The sequence below is a fragment of the Aulonocara stuartgranti genome (assembly GCF_965226115.1).
Source record: "Aulonocara stuartgranti genome assembly, chromosome: 7".
In the NCBI taxonomy this organism is placed as follows: Eukaryota; Metazoa; Chordata; class Actinopteri; order Cichliformes; family Cichlidae; genus Aulonocara; species Aulonocara stuartgranti.
In genome coordinates this window covers 18,836,608-18,853,977 of record NC_138945.1, presented here as the reverse complement: position 1 = coordinate 18,853,977, position 17,370 = coordinate 18,836,608, and the positions used below count along the sequence as shown (strand labels likewise).

Genomic DNA, 17,370 nt, shown 5'->3' with positions numbered 1-17,370 from the left:
CTGCTAGGTGGTCCAGCTTGGGGTAGTTTGAATAAATAGACATCTGAGATGTTTATTATATAGTAATGCATCGTGCTCATGAAATCGGCAGCTACAGTAAAGCATACTAACACGGGACTAACACAGCAGGAAAAGAATCAGTATTTGTTTATACTGACTGATGAAGGTCTATCAGGAAGTAAAGTGTGGACATAGACCATATCACAAATTCATTGTGTTTCAGAAGTGTTACTTATATTTACAGCTCATTTCTGCAGGGCAACCTGCTTGTGACAAATAAAGCTTGATGATACTGATACTGATACTCATTTACAGCTGTTTAATGTTCAATGTTTTTAATGCATATGCATCTTAATATTTGATTATTTTAAACTAACATCTTGTTTATAGTAAATACTTCTTTATGTCTCCTCCTTGCAGGTTGAGGTGTGGATGTCCATATGTCCCAGTCTCACAATATGACCACAATATCTGTAGGACACCAACTGCTGGATTGAGTGATTATAATTCCGTGGTCAAAGGTTATGGTCATTGTAAGCAAAAACTGCAACATGCTACATGAGCGTGGAAATGCATGTGTTTAAATGTTAAAGGTGGATGTGATGTAGTTACTAAAATCCATGTTTCTCAGGTTATCTTGGTTAAAGGAAAGAAGAGCTATTAAAGGCATTTATCAACAAATTGATATGATGAAAGAAAGAAAGATAGGAAAACTAAAATGTTCAGTTTATGTTTACATGCTTGTTTACTATTGGACTGTTTGTCTGTGCTGCTGAATTGGCTATTTAAATCTTCATTTTATCAGAGAACACAATGTTGGATAGCTGTGGAGTTATTTTTCTGTCAAAAGTCAGAAATGAAATTATTTTCTCAAATTGATAGAAAAATAATTCCATAGATCACTTGTATCTTTAGTTTAACATTTTGGTTCAAATTCAATTAACGAAATTCTTGGGATATGTGAATTTTTTTGCTTAAAGATTTACAGAACTTCAAGTAAATGGTAGAGAAGATAAACTATAAAAATATGGAGTTATCCGTAATGGGGTTTATGGAAAGACAATAAAATAGACACGTTTCTTCCTGTTAAAGAGAAGTTTTTCCTTCCCACGGTCCTTAACGTAAAAAGGGCCTCGCTGTTGTGATTTGTTGATAAATAATAAAACTGAGTTAACTTGAACTGAATTAGCATAATAGTTACACAAAAATACCTGTAGATGACCAGGTTGTGAACATTGTTGTCAGCTTATTATTGTAAATAAAAAACAAAGAAACACACTAAACACATCTCAAACATAACTGAGATGTCTCCAAAAGAATTTCACGTTACGGCTTTCATTTAGAAATATGCTGGCCTTTGTAGGAAAAAGAAATCATTTTATTCATTTTATTTTGAAAATGTAGGTGCGTGATGTCACCAGAGTGCGACAACATCCACGTTGATAAGTCATTAGCAATTTCATCTGCGACTGAAAAGGGACTTTTACCGTTTGAATACAGCCGTGAAAATGTTGTTTTTACAGAAGTGTCTGACACTCAGTTATTCTTCGAGCACTGCGCGAGCGGTCAGCCGCTCTCTTTGGTCTCACCGTAACCGTTCAGTTTTGCGCAGACTCTGTGCTGTGGCTCACTGTCCAACCACAGCCGGGACAGGCGGGACAGGGCTGCTCTCTTCACAGGACAACATAGGTTTTCGTCTTCTGTCACCCGCTTACAGGTGCACACCTCGTTCCGGTAGTTACCGAGGACTCTCAATTTCACGGAATGTCAGCAGTGAGGCATTGGGACAGATTCAGTCAACACACTATCACCTCGTTTACACGTGCAAGGTAGCGCACGCACACTGTGTTGAGGTAGTTTTTGTTTACTTTTTCTTTTAAAGTCATGTATATGACACGCAGACTGTGTCCTGTTCGCAGGTTTGCTCCACCAGATCCATGCAGAAGATCTCTAAGCTGGCTTACCACAAAGGTGTCGTCATAGTCACGTGTTCAGGATGCAAGAATCGCCACATCATAGCCGATAACCTCAAATGGTTCACCGACTTGGAAGGGAAAAGGTTGGTAGTGCCGTGGACTCCTCACTGATTCAAAACAACATCCCGAGGGTGTATTGGGTCCTTTAATCTGGCAGTATTTGCGGTTCATGTGATTAGAGCGTCTGATCTAATAATAAAACAATGCTAAGCATCCCAGAATAATTTTGAAGCAGTCTTCTCTGCTGCAAGAAGGAGGGGATGATTTAACTTAGCCTTAAACATGAATGAAATTCTTGATGTTTTTTGCCCAACAGTGTACAGTACAAAGTCTCTGTAGGGTAATTTTAACGTTTTTAATATTAAGTTATTTTCTTGTGTGCAGTAAAGATTTTTTTTGGTACAGACAAATATATATAAGATTCCATACAAAGTGAGTGTAAAATAATAATTAAAAACAAATCAGTCGAAAAGATTTAGTTTTCTCCCTGGAGTGGCTCTGTTGTGTAGTGGTTAAATATTTTGCCTTACATGTATAAGATACTGGAAGACAGACAAACAGAGCCTCAGAGTGGCTCTGTTGGTGGAGGGAAGGGCATCCAGCACAAAATCTGTGCCAAATCAATGTGGATCCGTCCGCTGTAGGAACCACTTGAGAAGCATCCATCTACTAGTATCTACTATTCCTTGGAGTTACTGTATATAGAGCCAGTACCTGACAATCATTTGTCTGCCTGAAAAAGCACCATGAATCAGCATTAACTGCATGACTGTATCGCCTTATATTACTTTAGTGGTATGTATAAACACCAATATAATTGTAAAACTATTAGATTAACCTGGTGAGTTTATTAGTCAGTAATTAGTAATGTCTGATTTATTTATTTATTTTTTTACTTTTAATACCGACTCTTACGTGTTGTTTAACATAACAGCAACATCATAAAATATTATCTGCGACGTGTCTGAATCGCAGCAGGTAATTGATATCTCTGTTTCAGCCAACGACTGCTGCTGCAGTATATTTCAGTATAATTTTCAGTGTTGGTCTTTTGCTTCAGAAACATTGAGGAAATCCTCGCTGCCAAAGGAGAGACAGTGAAGAGGGTTGAAGGAGGTGCTGCTCTGGAGATAGTGATGGATCAGTCCACAGAAGACAAGCCACAGTGTGCTGAAGACACAGAGGAGTCTAGCAGTGATCCAGAAAAACGATAACGCTCTGCTTGTACTGTAATGTTTATACTGTAAAATTGCTATATTTAATTTATTAATAAAATCGCATTTTTTGAAATTTCTTTGATTTTTTTCATCGTGCATTTTGATCATTTTAGTGTACATGATAAGCTTTCAAAAGAAGGTGCTGGAAGTATAAATCCAACAACTAACTGTAGTTGAAGCAAGAATAGTTTTTAATTAAATAATAAAATAACTATCTCGAACTGTATGTAATGTGTGTATAGGAAAACATCGAAGTTATTATTATTTTTGTTGTTGTTATTTATTTAAAAAAAACAAAACATTATTGCGCTCCAAATGACCCTGTGGGCGTTCCGTTGGGAACGACTAATCTCGCGACATCTCGCATTGTCGCGTACAGTAAACGTGTAAACATATATGACAAGTAGTTCTCAGCTAAGCTAGCTATATTTTGCAGTCTATAGAATTGACTGCAATGGACACTGCAGGAGCCCAGGACGAGGCGGACAGGCCCCGCCATCGGCCTTTCCTGATCGGTGTCAGCGGAGGAACGGCCAGCGGCAAGGTCCGTCATGTTTAGGGCTTGTATGTGATTTAGCATCCCGGCTAGCTTTGCGTACATGCTATTGGCGCCAATATTAGCGTTTATCAACCTGACAAAAACAAATGTCACACTCACTTACCCGGGAAATACGTATGTTGGTCATAATTACATGTCTGCTGTGTTCATTTTATACTATATTTGTGACCTGGTGGCCCAAGACTTGTCCAGCTAACTAGCCGCTGTAATGAAACTGTCAGTTCTTTATAGACCTGGAGTGAGCTAATAAATACCGAGGTCACTGATACAACGTTTCACTTCAGACTGTTGCTCTGGACATCAACTAAAACAGAATTTAATATTGTGCTTTAATACAATCAAAGGCATTACCGACAACAAAAGTCGATTTTTATTTATTTATTTACAGTCGACCGTCTGTGCAAAGATCATGGAGCTCCTGGGTCAGAACAAGGTGGACCACCGCCAGAGGAAGGTGGCAATTATAAGCCAGGACTGCTTCTACAGGGTCCTGACTCCAGATCAAAAAGCCAAAGCGATCAAAGGCCAGTACAACTTCGATCACCCAGGTAGGCTCATGCTACAAGTAGGATTTTTTCCCCTCTGCCAAATCTGATCACGACAGACCCAGTCGGTGTATTTGTAAGATCACTCTAATAGAGGTATAGGAGAGTTAAAAACCTACCTGTATTGTAAAATAGCATGCATATATATTTTGTTATGCTGTTTTAAGGGTGTTGTTAATTATAAAAGACATCCAGATATTGTTACTGGATGATCTAACATCTGTAGTAAATATAAAAGTCCTGTGGAGGAAAAAAAAAAGAAGTAAAAAACAATCAGGAGCAAAAAACCACAGAAACAGAAAATTCAAAGTCTGACATGATGAATTGCAATGCTTAGATTTTATTTAGAGTTTGGGATTGCTATTTCTGAGCAGGTGACAATATATGGGCTGGAAGCAGTGCTTTAGTTAAGTACACTTGTGTTAACACGTGTGGGTTTAGTGGGTAATGCTGAACATGGGCTCTGTGAAATTATGCTCCTTACATGCCTCGTATTATGTACTTCACATATTTATTGATTTAATCATGTTTTTGCTGTTTTATACAGTGAATTAGACACATAAGGCTAGTCCTTCAGTGTTTCGGTTTAATGTCTTTCAGAGGCATTTGATAATGAGTTAATGTACCAAACGTTGAAGGATATCGTGGAGGGGAGGGTAGTCGAAGTGCCAACATATGACTTTGTCACCCATTCCAGGTAGGAAGGAAGCTCTTTGTGGTTCTAAGCCCTGATATTCTTTATAAAAAAATAAAGTCCTCTGTCCTCACCTCATTTATTGTGTTTATAGGCAGGAAGAGAGGATCACAGTTTACCCAGCGGACGTAGTCCTCTTTGAGGGGATCCTCGTTTTCTACCCACAGAAAGTGCGCGACATGTTTCACATGAAGCTGTTTGTGGACACAGATTCAGACGTCAGACTGTCTCGCAGAGGTATCGGTGACTCCCTTACACATGTGAAAACCAAACCAAAAATTTATGTTATTAAAAAAATTTTTTTTTTAATGTTTCTTAAGATTTCAAAACTTTCAAAATAACATGAACAAAATAACTTTCATTTACCAGTCTTTGTTGATTTTCTATTAATTTCTAAGTTTAAGATGTCAAACTGTGCTATTTGTTGGGATTATTGTGGTTTGGTAACAATACGATGATCTAATCCATAAAAAGCTTTATCATCAGAGGCCAAAAATAGAAAACTTGCCAGCAGAACTAAGGGGGCTCATTTTGTTGGCTGACTGGCCAGGTCAGGCCCAAATGTGTATTTGGCTGAGCATTCAACCCTTACATCAGAATCAATTAGCTGAAAAGCTGGCATATCTTGCTGTGGTGCAGTGAACAGTATTTGAAAGTCATGTCCTAAAGAAATGGGGTGAAAAGATCCAACAAAAGCCTGACACAGGATCTGGCCCTTCAATAGATCTGTCACTGAAGCTTCATCAGAAATGGTCTCAGTGGAAGGGTGGCTGTCAAGAAGCCGTTGTTAAGGAGGGGAAACGGGAAGAAAAAGGCTGAGGTATACCAAATAACAGAAAAACTACACTGTAAATCAGTGGCAACAGGTCTTAAGGCGTGATGAATCTGAATTTCTAAATTTTAGGTTTAGATGGCTGTCTATATACAGAGGAGGTCAGGAGAGCGTTTAGTCATCTGCCCATCACAGCGGAGGCTCTGTCATGGTTTAAGGCTGCATTTCGACCAGTGGCTTTGGGGATCTTGTCAAAATTAGGAATTATGAACACAGAAAGTTGCAGTCAGAAGTTGATTGAACATACAGAACCATCTGGAAAATGTGTGATATAAAGCAGCTTGAGTTTTTATCATGACGATGATCTCAAACAAACTATTAATGCAGCAAAAACACAGATGGATTAAAAAACAATCATACAATGGAACATTATAGGTCATGGATTGGCCTCCCCAGTGTCCTGATCTGGACATTACTGAAGCATTGTGGGATCCTCCTGACAGAGAGCAGAACAAAAGGCAGCCAACACCCAAAGAAGCCTGGAGCACTATTCCTGCAGGCTACTTACAGAAATGACAAGAGCGAGACCTGTGTTCATCAGAACTAATATTCCAAATCACTAGAACTCAATTTTTCTTTATATACGGGTATTTCCATGCAAGTTTGAATCAATTACTGTACCCATTTCCTATTTTTTTTCTAGCAAAATATAAAGAAACTGAGGATGACTCACAAATTTTGTACCATAGTAATATTAATAGATATTACAGACAGTGAAATGAAGAGAACACAAATATGGGAAAGTCCAGTTGTTCTTGATGGCATCATCACTTGTCTTTGGGATTCAGTTTTTGGTCTAATCTTTATATGCTGCATCACATTTTTACAGTTGATATTACTTCATATCCTACTTTTTTCTTTTTTTTTCTCCTCCTGTAGTTCTGCGAGACATGAGCAGAGGGAGAGATCTCGAGCAGATTCTCAGTCAGTATACAACATTTGTGAAGCCAGCTTTTGAAGAGTTTTGTTTGCCTGTAAGTGTGGTGGTCAGCCCCGATTATGCGCTTATTTGTTCAGCATCTTATTCTGTTAAGCAGACACACATTACATTTGTTTCTAAAGACATTTTGTTCTTCCCAGACTAAGAAGTATGCAGATGTCATCATTCCAAGAGGAGTCGACAATATGGGTGAGTGCTTTTTCCTTAAGAAAATAAATACATTTCAGCATTTTCTTGCTCTCTGTAGAGTCAAAAAAAACAGAAAAACCCCCAACTCGTTTTTTTCTGATTTCCATCAGTGGCCATTAACCTCATTGTGCAGCACATCCAAGATATTTTAAACGGCGAAATCTGCAAATGGCAGCGTGGATCCGTGAACGGCCAAGCACGTGCTCTTAAACGGGTCCTGTCTGAGCAAGGTGACCTACAGAACGGATCCGCTAACGCCCCAGGAAAGAGGGTCCTCCTGGAGCCCAGCAGTCGGCCTCACTGAGACTGTATAGATTTGAATCGATTGGCTTTGAGCTTTAATCGCTGCTACAGATTGTATTTAAATTTTTTTTTTTCTAAATGTGAAGTGTGTTGGACACGCTCTGCATTATTTTAAAATATTACCCATAATCACATGTTGCAGGGATTTAGTGCTGCAACGTCTTTCCCATTTAACTGCAGTTATTGGTGCATTAACAGACTCTTGAATATGTTTTTTGTTTTTAAACAAGCAGTCTTCCATGATGCTTTAATTTGTCTTTTGTTTTTTTTTTTCAGTGTTAAGTCCAGTCATGTGACCTGTGTCTGCGACTGGAGGTCTTATAATTGAGGGTAGGAAGTGTTTCTGTACAGTAGATGCTGACCTATAGTCATGCTTTTGCACTTGGAGTGACCCTACTGTTAAACTGAGTCATGCTTCTTTATTGCTTTCAGATTAATATATTGAAATGATAATGCAGATGTCTTGTACGTTTCTCTTTTAAATCAAGTCAGAGCCAGATGTGTTGCACCTAGTTTCATATCGAGCACATCCTTAATTATTTAATAATGGATCTATGCCTTAATTTGTTTACTTCCACTCGTTATTTGTGTACGACAATAAACGGAAACTGTTAAACTTTATTCAAGTGTCAGTCGATTTGAGAAAAGGAGGGTGGGGTGGAATGGGGGTGGTGGATCTTGTGACCAACACAGTGTGTATAGAAAGAGCCGTTTGCTTTATTGGAGTTTGAGAGCACAGTGTGAAGTGTTGGTTTTATCCCCAAAAAGGAATAAAAAAAAAATGATTTTACTACAGCACATTTTTGGAATGACACACACACACACAAGTCACAGAGGACTTCAGTCACACAGTCTTTCACACACTAACATGACCGGGACGTGACTGTGATTGCCTGATGGTTTCTCTACACTTGAACACGGCACTCGATGATTCAGAATGATGTACACAGATCACAGCATCTTTAGTTATTTATCTTCTTGTGTTTTTGCTTTGCTTATCTTTTTTTTTTCTTTCAAGTGCACGTGTATGGCACTTGGGAGAAGCGGAGCTCTTCTCATAAGCATAAACATCCTTTTTAAGAACAAAAGGAGCACTGTATATAATACATTTCATAACCATACATGATTCTTACACAAAAATGTTGCAAAACAGGTTTCCAGTCTATCATGGCCATCCTCTCCTCTAAGTCCAAATCTCCCACCTCCCAGCCTCGTGCCCACAGCGAGCCCTCGGGGGTCTGCGGCCCGCCCGTAGATGTCACAGTTTGTGTCAGGCTGCCGTTTGAGGGGAACTCGAGTAGGGAGAGGGCTGAAGAAAACCAATAGATGGCACATACATGAGGAAGAGGAAGGAGCGGCTTGAGAGTAATGGACCATTCAGCTCACACACTCACACACTCGCGCAGCAGCTCCACTCTAAAACAGAAAGCCCAGGGAGCAGACTGGTCATTTCCGTAGTGTCTCCCTGTGATTCTTCCCCTCCTTGGCACCGGTCTACCTGTTGTCTCGCCGCAGCCACAGAATGTCTCCAATAATCCCAATTATAATCTCCCCGAGCAGTAGAGCTCTTTGTAAACCTCGATGACGCTTCAGTTGTCTGTAGTTTGTTCTCAACCCCCTCCCCCCACCCACAATGAGTCTCCCATCAGCCTCTGCGGGTAGCTTCCGTTCGTCTCTCTTTCAGTCTGTAGTAAAGTGGAGTTAGTGTCATGAAGCACAGTTGGAGGTCAGTGTTGGAGGCCCTCCTCCCCTCCGCGGGCCCTAGGTCTTCTCCTCGCGGTCCGTCTTGCGTCTCGAGATGTTTCTGGGTTTTATCTTCAGCGACAGCTCCCAGAGGGCCTCCTCGGCCAGGTGATCGCTGAAGTCGTTGAAGAACGAGACGATGTCTTCGTTGCGCTTCAGCTCATAATGCCTGAGATGAGGAGAGGTAATTCATTACTGAGAAAGCAAAGCAGTCTGTGTGAAGATGACAGCCATGTTTTATGACATTAAAATTTAATGGAGAACAAAGCAGGAACACATTAGCGTTCCTTCCAGTGGCAAACGATGATGACATTTATTGCTGCGATTGATGTGTTCAGTGGCTTCTTATTAAATCCTACTTATTCCGATGGACCTACACTTGTTGGAAGCGCCGCATACTGTCCAGAATGTTGAACTGCTGCCAGCGTTTGGAGAAATTGACCTTCCCGTCGATCAGGTCAGGGTTCCCCAGGTGGACGAAGGTCAGGTCCTGGAGGATGAGACCCCTGTGGAGAAGAGTGGAAGGAATAAATGAACCAGTCGTGGGTAGACGCCCATCTCGATGAGTCATGCGCATTTACTCACAAGTACGGGATGCACGGGGGCTCCACTTCAGCCAGTGCAGCTCTGTATGCCCTGAAGGAGGAGGAGCTGTCGATCAGCGTGCAATACTCCTCCAATCCCTGAGGGAGAAGATGTGGGGATGTTTATTAAATTAAATAACAGCTGTGATACCCGAGGAGATTTTTAATTTCTCTTCCTAAATTCGCAATCGTCTCACCTCTGAGGTCTGCTTCTGCCACTCCAACCTCCTGATGGGGGCCGAGTCCAAAGCAGACAGTATTGCCAAGTAGGAGTTGAAGTTATTCAACTTTCTTAAGTGCTGTAATAAAAATAAATATGACTGTTAAATGCTGTTAAACAGGGAAACTCCTGATGATTTGTAAGGTTTGTAAGACTTAAACCAACCTTCATTATCTTAATGAACTTGAGAAGCAGCTTTTCTCTGTCTTGAGCTTTCTCTTGCTGAATTATCAAAGAGCGAACCCTGCAAGGAGACAGAGAGAGACACGGTGGGGTGTCGGCGTTTATTGAGGCGAGATGGTATGAGAGGAAAGCCACAGAATTTAATTATAGGGGAGGAGATGTTGAGTTAAGCGTTACAGTGTCTGATGAGGTTTGTGTTTAGTCTTTTTTTGTCATACCAATAGCTCATGTTGTTAAAGTGCTCTGTGAACTGAGTCAGGTTCGGACTCTTCTCCTCATTCTGCTCCTTGGCCCAAAGTAGAACTTCGGGAATCTGAAGGAAAACACAGAGGAGAGCAGAGCACAAAGTTGGGATTGATTATGTGTCAAAGCACAAATGATCGGCAGATCGGTGAAAGATTTAACGCAGCAACGAAGGCACCGTACCTCAATTTTATAAAAAAGTTCAGCGTCGAGAAGTGTGAGCTGATCGGCGATCTCGTGACTGCGAAAGTCGTGAAGAGTTCCAGGCCTGATGAAAAACACACAAATCATTAGATGGAGTCTGAAACTGAAGCGACACAACCTCCTACTTTCCCATCTGTCCCGAAGAGCAAAAAAGCCTTACAAACACAACAACAGTCATCTCGAGGTGCTTTATGCTGTAAGGTAAAGACCCAACAATCAGACAACCACTTTGACCAAACTCTTGGTGACAGCGGGAAGGAAAAACTCCCTTTTAACTGGAAGAAACTGCATTTATGGCAATTGCTATATGTCAAGGCACATCCCCACAGGAAGTGACTAGCAGAGACAAAAGAAAGTCAATGACATTCACATGCCCACAGACAAAAAAACACTACGTGTCATGTGTAGTGGGTGGGTACCAAATGAAACTTTCCTCAACTTCAAGGGGGATAGTTGAAATGGCTGCCAATTAGATCGCAGGATACCAATGATTGACAGGTGACAGGGTGGCAAATATACAACACACACAAAGCAGAACCGCCAAAACTGTAGTTCTAGCATAAAAGATGGATGTAGTGGGTGCTGCTATACGTCGTGTGGATGAGTGGCGTAATGGCAGCCCTCCCTGAACCTGAGTCTGTTTCTGCTGGAGGTTTCTTCCTGTTTAAAGGGAGTTTTTCCTTCCTATTGTCACCAAGTACTTGCTCATAGGGGGTCACCTGATTGTTGTGACTTTCCCCGTATTATTGTAGGGTCTGTACCTTACAATATAAAGCGCCTTCAGGTGCTGTATGAATAAAATAAAACTGAACTGAAGACTGTTGCAGGGTTCCTGGGTTCAACTTTGCCTCAGTGTTACTGCAGAGTCCAGAATCAATGGGTGACCTCACTGCGGCTATGTCCATCATTTATATACAGGCTATGATTCAATTCATTCCAAAACACTTTACAAAACAATTTAAATGGAAACTGTGGTGCACTGTTGTGGCACACAGCTGAGCCACTAACTCGGCCTTTTTAATATAGCGGATTGATACATAGTGCACACATAGCTGCTGATTGGGTAACCCTTTTGATACAGCTACCAAATGAGAGAAAACAAGCCATTGCACAATCTTTCACACCACTTGAGGGACACGTTGTTTAATCCAGAAACCACAGAAAAACTGTGCACCGCTTTCCGATTTTTTATTTGTGTCCTTGATCGTCCCCGCCTGGCTTCACTCCTGTTAGCGCTGTCACTGTCCACCTATCCTGTGCCAAACTGTCAGTGCTTCAACCTTCCACTGCTCATTAGAATTCATTTACCTGGACTGTCTGATCATCTTCACTTTCATCACAATTACTAAGCTATTTCTTATATTACCTCAAACTGGTCGACTGATTATTAATTAGTACAGAGAAATTATTTTAATACAGCACCCTGTGTCGATAAAATAGCTGCTTAATGAAGTTAAAATGGAATCTGATATTAAGATACATCTCAGTACACAACGCTTTACTCCCCAAATGTTTAACTGCAGCCATGATATCATCTGGGAATCATTAAATTGGTTTAAGATTCTATGACTGCAGTCTTGTGGTTTCTGATTGCAAGTCTGCCAGGCACTGAATCCAGCCCTGCTTGTTATCCTTAAAGGTACAGAGCTATAAGAGAAGCACTGCATTTTTCCGTCATCCCCATCCCCATGCACGCCTCAAAAAGACTTGACTTGAAACTCCCACAGTACCTTGCAGAGACCCCTCGTGCCGCGAGGGGCTTGAGTGAGTTAGTGTAACGCAGCAGCTTCTTTTGCTCCACCTTATCCAGGATATTCTTGCGGAGCACACGGGCGAGACTGAGTTCGCCATTACACACTAGTGTGAACACCAGGTCCATGAGCTGTTTCAAAATGTCCTCGGTCAGCTCTACCAAGCTGGAAGACACAGAAGGGACGAAAGAAATCTGTCAGCTCAATAAAGCAGTTAAAAGGTAACAAAAGAAGGACAACGGGGAACAATAACTACTCACCACAGCTCATCTACCACACGAACCAGCACAAAGAACGTGTTCTTGCTGACTCGTTTCTTGAAGGTGTCTGGACTATGGCAGAACGTGGTATATGTGCTTTGTGGTTAAGGACAGTGACAACAGTGTTTAATGTGGAATTAAAAAAAGAAAAAGCTTGATACTTCATGATACTTCCAAGAAGTGGCAGATGAATGAATCATCAATTCATCAGGGACTTGTCCCAGTACGGTTCTTACCCAAAATAAGTGAACTATGAATACATAACATGCTTTCCCTTTTAAAAAACAATGCATTTCTTCACTCATTTACTTCAATCAGTTACACTGCTTGTTATATCACTTCTGCATTACTCTGCAACATCACGGTGCAGAGTAAACACACACACCCACATATCTAGCCCTATCCCAACCAGGAGTACATACACAACAGCTTTCTTTAATATTTAAGTATAAGGACAAAGTCAGGAGTGAAGAGCACTTTACAAAAAACTGTCATGGCAACAGCAGTGTACTGTAGGGATACTTACAGATAGATAATCCTCCCACTATTTTGTGTAAGGATTCCTAAATAGAACTGAAGTCATGTTTGCAGATGTTTTTCCAGCTTTGGTGTGGTTTTCCCTTTACAGTCACATTCTTTTCCCTTTATGTAGTAAATAAATTCAAAATAATTTGCTTATTAAACGGCATCAAAGGTATGTTATGTACATTGAAGAAATCAAGAGTCACCTTAGTTCAGACAGGCCACTGAGCCAAGATTTGGATAAAGAACCTTCTACTCAATCAGCTGGCAAATCTTATATGAAGAGTGCTGTTTGCTTTAGCTCGACTTCTGTAACTGCAGAGCTGTAAGCCACTTTGATACCCACCTCCACTTCAGCTTCTCTTGTTTTCCTTGATTCCTGCTCTAAGAGTTGTACTGTGAGGTGAGAATAATGGGTACCTGTCTAGATCACCAAGGTAACTTGTGTGTTCGGCTTTTTGGCTTAAAAATTGACTGTGGGTGCCACATTTTCTCTGTTATTTCAAACAGCATCCTGTAAGTCTACACAAGGAATATGTATACATGCAACCATGAGGTTTGAAGTTACAGCAGTGGAAACCATGCATCGCATTTGCAATACAGAAAATCTTTAATTTCTTGTTATGTTTGGTCCTAATCTGCTGAACAGTCTCCCACACTCTGCTTTTATTAATCAGTGTCCCACTCTGAATGCTGAACTATGGTGCAGGGCGTTTTTGCAGAGTCATTAGCCTCAACACATGGCCAAAATACCTGCAGAGCTCTTAACGGTTTTATTGACAACTGCTCTTTGTCTTTAAAGTTGAGCCAATATTGTAAAGACCTCATCATCATTTCTGACAACCGCCTGAGCCTGAATAATTTGTCAAGTCTTGTTTTATGCAGCTTAGGAGTCCCAGCAAGGTCAGATCAATTTTATCCAAAAGTATAGACGCTTTCATCTCCTTTAGGTTAGATTATTGCAGTTTGTTATACAATTGTTTGTGGAAACAACGTTTACAGAGCACAGCTGGACTAAAATGCAGTGGCCAGACTTCTTTACTAAAACCACACAAAAAGCGAACACTTCACCCCTGTTTTAGCTTCTCTTCAGCTAATTCTAAAACACTAACTTATAATTGTGTTAACTTATATTGTGCTGTGGGTTTGCACCAAAGTACAAAGTGCACACCAAAGTGTATCATCTTTCCCCAGCAATGATGTTTTAATTATTTTATATTTGCTTTTAATTTACCTGTTTTCTATTTTTAATTTTCTTTATTGCTCACTTTTAATCTCCTTGTGCTGCCAGTATCTTACACCTATCACCGTTTCACTTTTATCTCTGTTTGTCTTGTGATGCACTTTATAATTTCGATCTTTCAAAGGTTCTATTTAAATAAAGTTGATTTTTTTTCCTTATGCTACTGGAATTGCAGCTTCTAGAAGACAGATCAGAAAACTGACCACATAGATTTTATTGGGCATGTATCATCAAGAATTCCTATTTAGTCAATAAGGCTATGAGACGGAGTCAGAGCTGAACACATTGATCTGCCTTTAAGGCTTATGCCTTTAAGTTTAAGAGCTCTGATGTGCAGCAGTTACAGCAGCACAGAGAGCACACAGAGCAGTAATATAAATATATTAACATATTTATATTTCCCCTCTGTGCGCTTGTGTTGAACAAATCATGAAATGTGCAATTTTCTGCAGCATTACTCTCCAGTCTTCAGGACAGTCTTATGATCCATTTTGTGGAGAAAGAGTCAAACAACACGTCAAACATCCCTTTTACAGGAGCCTGAAGCAGAAAGCCTGGGTTAACACACAAAGCTGATAACCACCATTGTGACACTTATGATCTCCCACTGGAGTTTTAGGTTCTGGCAGGCCAGCTAATGCAAAGCAAGCCTCCCCATATCCACCATGCTTAGAAAAAAAACACCTTTTTGAACTCAACCTGGAGCTTTGCTTAAGTTCTGCAGATGTAAGCGATGATTTTTTTGACTTGTCCTGTCTGAACTCAGAAAACACAACAAAAAAAGTAACTGATTAGACAGTGTAATGGGACCGCTTTATGTCTACATAGACATGCATCATGTGACTACATCACAATGGCATAACAAATACACATTTTCTCTAAAATTCAAAGGCATGTGTGTTTGACACAAGACTGTTTTTGCCTGTTCCCTTTAGCTTTCTGTGAGCCTCAGTGTCTTGTATAAACAATGATCGTCATTAGGCAGTAATCACTGTCATTACCGCGTTGCTAATTAATTCCTGCAGTAAAAACAATAGAGCTGTGACTAACTTATTATCAGATATTCCACTGATGATATGCTCAATCAGTTGATTAACTGTCTAGTCATTAAGACATTGGGACAAAATGCAGCTTATCAAAATTTCCCCGAGTAGGTTTGCAGTGACACAAGTCTGCAACACACATGATTAAGAACGATTTATTAAAGCATCTCCTAATTTGTCCAAATAATAAGTTTGGCCATATAAAGTTAATGATGAAACACTGCAGAAGTAGTGTGTTTAGTCTTCAGTGGAGTGCTAAATATTAAGTCCAATTCATGTGATGTCTAAAATCCATCCATCCATCCTCTTCCACTTGTCTAGTTTAGGGTTGGAGGAGGTGGGCTGGACCCTGTCCGAGGTACCACAGGGCTGGACAGGTCGCTAATTTGTCGCAGGAGCAACACAAAGAGACGGACAACCATTCTCACTCACATTCACTCCTAGGGCCAATTTAGAATCACTAGTTAACCTGAGAGAACCCACACTGCCCCTAATGTCTCAGTTTTTTTAATCATTAAAAATAATAATAACAATTAATAAAAAATAAAGAAATAAAATATAGGAAAAAAAGTATGAATATAATTTAAGTGAAAGCTCTAAAACGAGCAAGCAGGATGAACAAGGGTCTCCTTGGTAAATAAGGATTAAAGTGAGAGAAAGAGCACTCTGTCAACAACAACAACCAAACAAAAAAAAAGGTCAGAGTGACATGTAGAGTTATTTGAAAAGGATATCTGTAGTGTAGCTTCTTAATGAGGTCCTCTGGGGTTATAAAAGTCCTATATGTAGTCAGAAAGGCTTCACAGTACAAAACGAGATCTGTCGGGCAAGAACAGAGGGAAAAAGGCAGCGTGTTTCAGTCGATGTGCAGCCAGTGTTTTCAGTTACTTAATTAAAGCTGACAGCACATCAAACGTGAAGGGCTGACACGCTGCAAAAAACTGAACCGCAAAGAGACAGAAAGCTATTTAAAACACCGTTCAGAGGAAAAATAATAACATAGCAGTCGAATTTAAACAAGTACACATAAATCTGTCTTTGACTCTAATGTAAACGCACAGCTGTCAAAGCTGGCAAAACAAATCTGTGCCAGTGACCCAGAAGCACAGTGACACACTGCACAACATAACGACTGCGATGCTTTGCGTGTGCTGTACTGTACCTTTGCGGTCTGTTTCTGTAGCGTGGACTAATAGGATGTCCCCTGATCCGGCGCGGACGTCGGGGCCGTCGTCATTCTGCGAATATTAAGTAGCGGGCGAGGTGCGGCAGAGAAATACGGAGAGGTGGGTGAGAGTGAAAGGAGGAGGAGGAGAAGAAGAAAAGAGTGGTTAGACTTGGGATGGAGTGATGCAGTCTAGCCCAAAATGAAGCACGCACATTTCCTTCCCCCTCCCCGACCCCTCCTGTCCTGCACCAGCTCCCTAACTGATGACGGAGAAAAAGTCTAGATCTGTGCGTGACAAAGATCGCCTCTGCTGTGATATTTCTTGCACGACACCTCTAAATCTCAGCAAAGCTTTACACCTTTCCTCCTTACATTTCTGATCGCTCCCCGTCTCCTTTTTTAAAGCATTGCTGTCACACTGGCCCTAACCTTGCAGAGTGGCGAACAGCATTTTCACACATCTGTATCTCTGTATCTAACCCTCACACTGCACCACACAGGACAAAGGAGGAGGATGGAGCAGCAGCAGAGCAGTCAATTTTTAGATCTGCAGTTTTGGAGACTGAACTCCAGAGGGCAGCCACGGCTGCTCTCGGGATCTGATTTCACATCTGAATGACTCACGGCGACCTTTTACCCTGAGCTGGACTAACAGGATGAAGCGTGCTTTGTACGCTGGTGCTGCTGCACACTTCTGTTGTCGGTGGATTTCTAAAAACAGCACACAGGCCTCAAACAGCTGTCCCCTTACTTCTTGTTTTAGTGTTATCCTGCTCATGATCTCCTTGTGGTCTATGAGGGCGAGCTCGTCCACATCTTCTTCATCGCTCCCAGCTGAATCAGTTGCCTTTTGCCTTCTGAAAAACCACACACACACACACGCGCGCGCGCGCACACACACACACACGCGCGCGCGCGCACACACACACACACACACACACACACACACAC

The 17,370-nt window shown here is 41.0% G+C and overlaps 3 protein-coding genes across 7 annotated transcripts in view; 2 read left to right on the top strand and 1 right to left on the bottom strand.

Annotated features, from left to right (window-relative positions):
• The first annotated feature begins 1,424 nt into the window (after positions 1–1,424).
• Positions 1,425–3,266, top strand: dnlz (DNL-type zinc finger). The gene is made up of 3 exons (XM_082538206.1): positions 1,425–1,829; positions 1,920–2,059; positions 3,037–3,266. The coding sequence occupies exons 1-3, from the start codon at positions 1,509–1,511 to the stop codon at positions 3,188–3,190; spliced, it is 615 nt and encodes a 204-aa protein (XP_082394332.1). The 5' UTR covers positions 1,425–1,508; the 3' UTR covers positions 3,191–3,266.
• Positions 3,267–3,536: 270 nt separating this feature from the next.
• On the top strand, positions 3,537–7,876 carry uck1 (uridine-cytidine kinase 1). Its single transcript, XM_082538205.1, has 7 exons — positions 3,537–3,737; positions 4,141–4,300; positions 4,898–4,994; positions 5,086–5,228; positions 6,703–6,797; positions 6,904–6,952; positions 7,063–7,876. Exons 1-7 carry the CDS (start codon positions 3,648–3,650, stop codon positions 7,254–7,256), a joined length of 828 nt encoding a protein of 275 aa, XP_082394331.1. The 5' UTR covers positions 3,537–3,647; the 3' UTR covers positions 7,257–7,876.
• A 76-nt stretch (positions 7,877–7,952) lies between these two features.
• rapgef1b (Rap guanine nucleotide exchange factor (GEF) 1b) overlaps positions 7,953–17,370 on the bottom strand; it is a 45,233-nt gene continuing 35,815 nt past the window's right edge. For all 5 annotated transcript variants that reach the window (XM_082538197.1, XM_082538198.1, XM_082538199.1 and 2 more), the window contains 12 exons: positions 17,171–17,276; positions 16,414–16,489; positions 15,986–16,070; positions 12,444–12,536; positions 12,163–12,348; positions 10,412–10,496; positions 10,204–10,298; positions 9,968–10,046; positions 9,780–9,881; positions 9,584–9,681; positions 9,376–9,504; positions 7,953–9,167 (listed from right to left, as the gene is read on the bottom strand). In XM_082538197.1, coding sequence (XP_082394323.1) covers positions 9,017–9,167; positions 9,376–9,504; positions 9,584–9,681; positions 9,780–9,881; positions 9,968–10,046; positions 10,204–10,298; positions 10,412–10,496; positions 12,163–12,348; positions 12,444–12,536; positions 15,986–16,070; positions 16,414–16,489; positions 17,171–17,276 — 1,285 coding nt within the window. In that variant the 3' untranslated portion in view covers positions 7,953–9,016. The remainder of the gene's footprint in view (positions 9,168–9,375; positions 9,505–9,583; positions 9,682–9,779; positions 9,882–9,967; positions 10,047–10,203; positions 10,299–10,411; positions 10,497–12,162; positions 12,349–12,443; positions 12,537–15,985; positions 16,071–16,413; positions 16,490–17,170; positions 17,277–17,370) is intronic.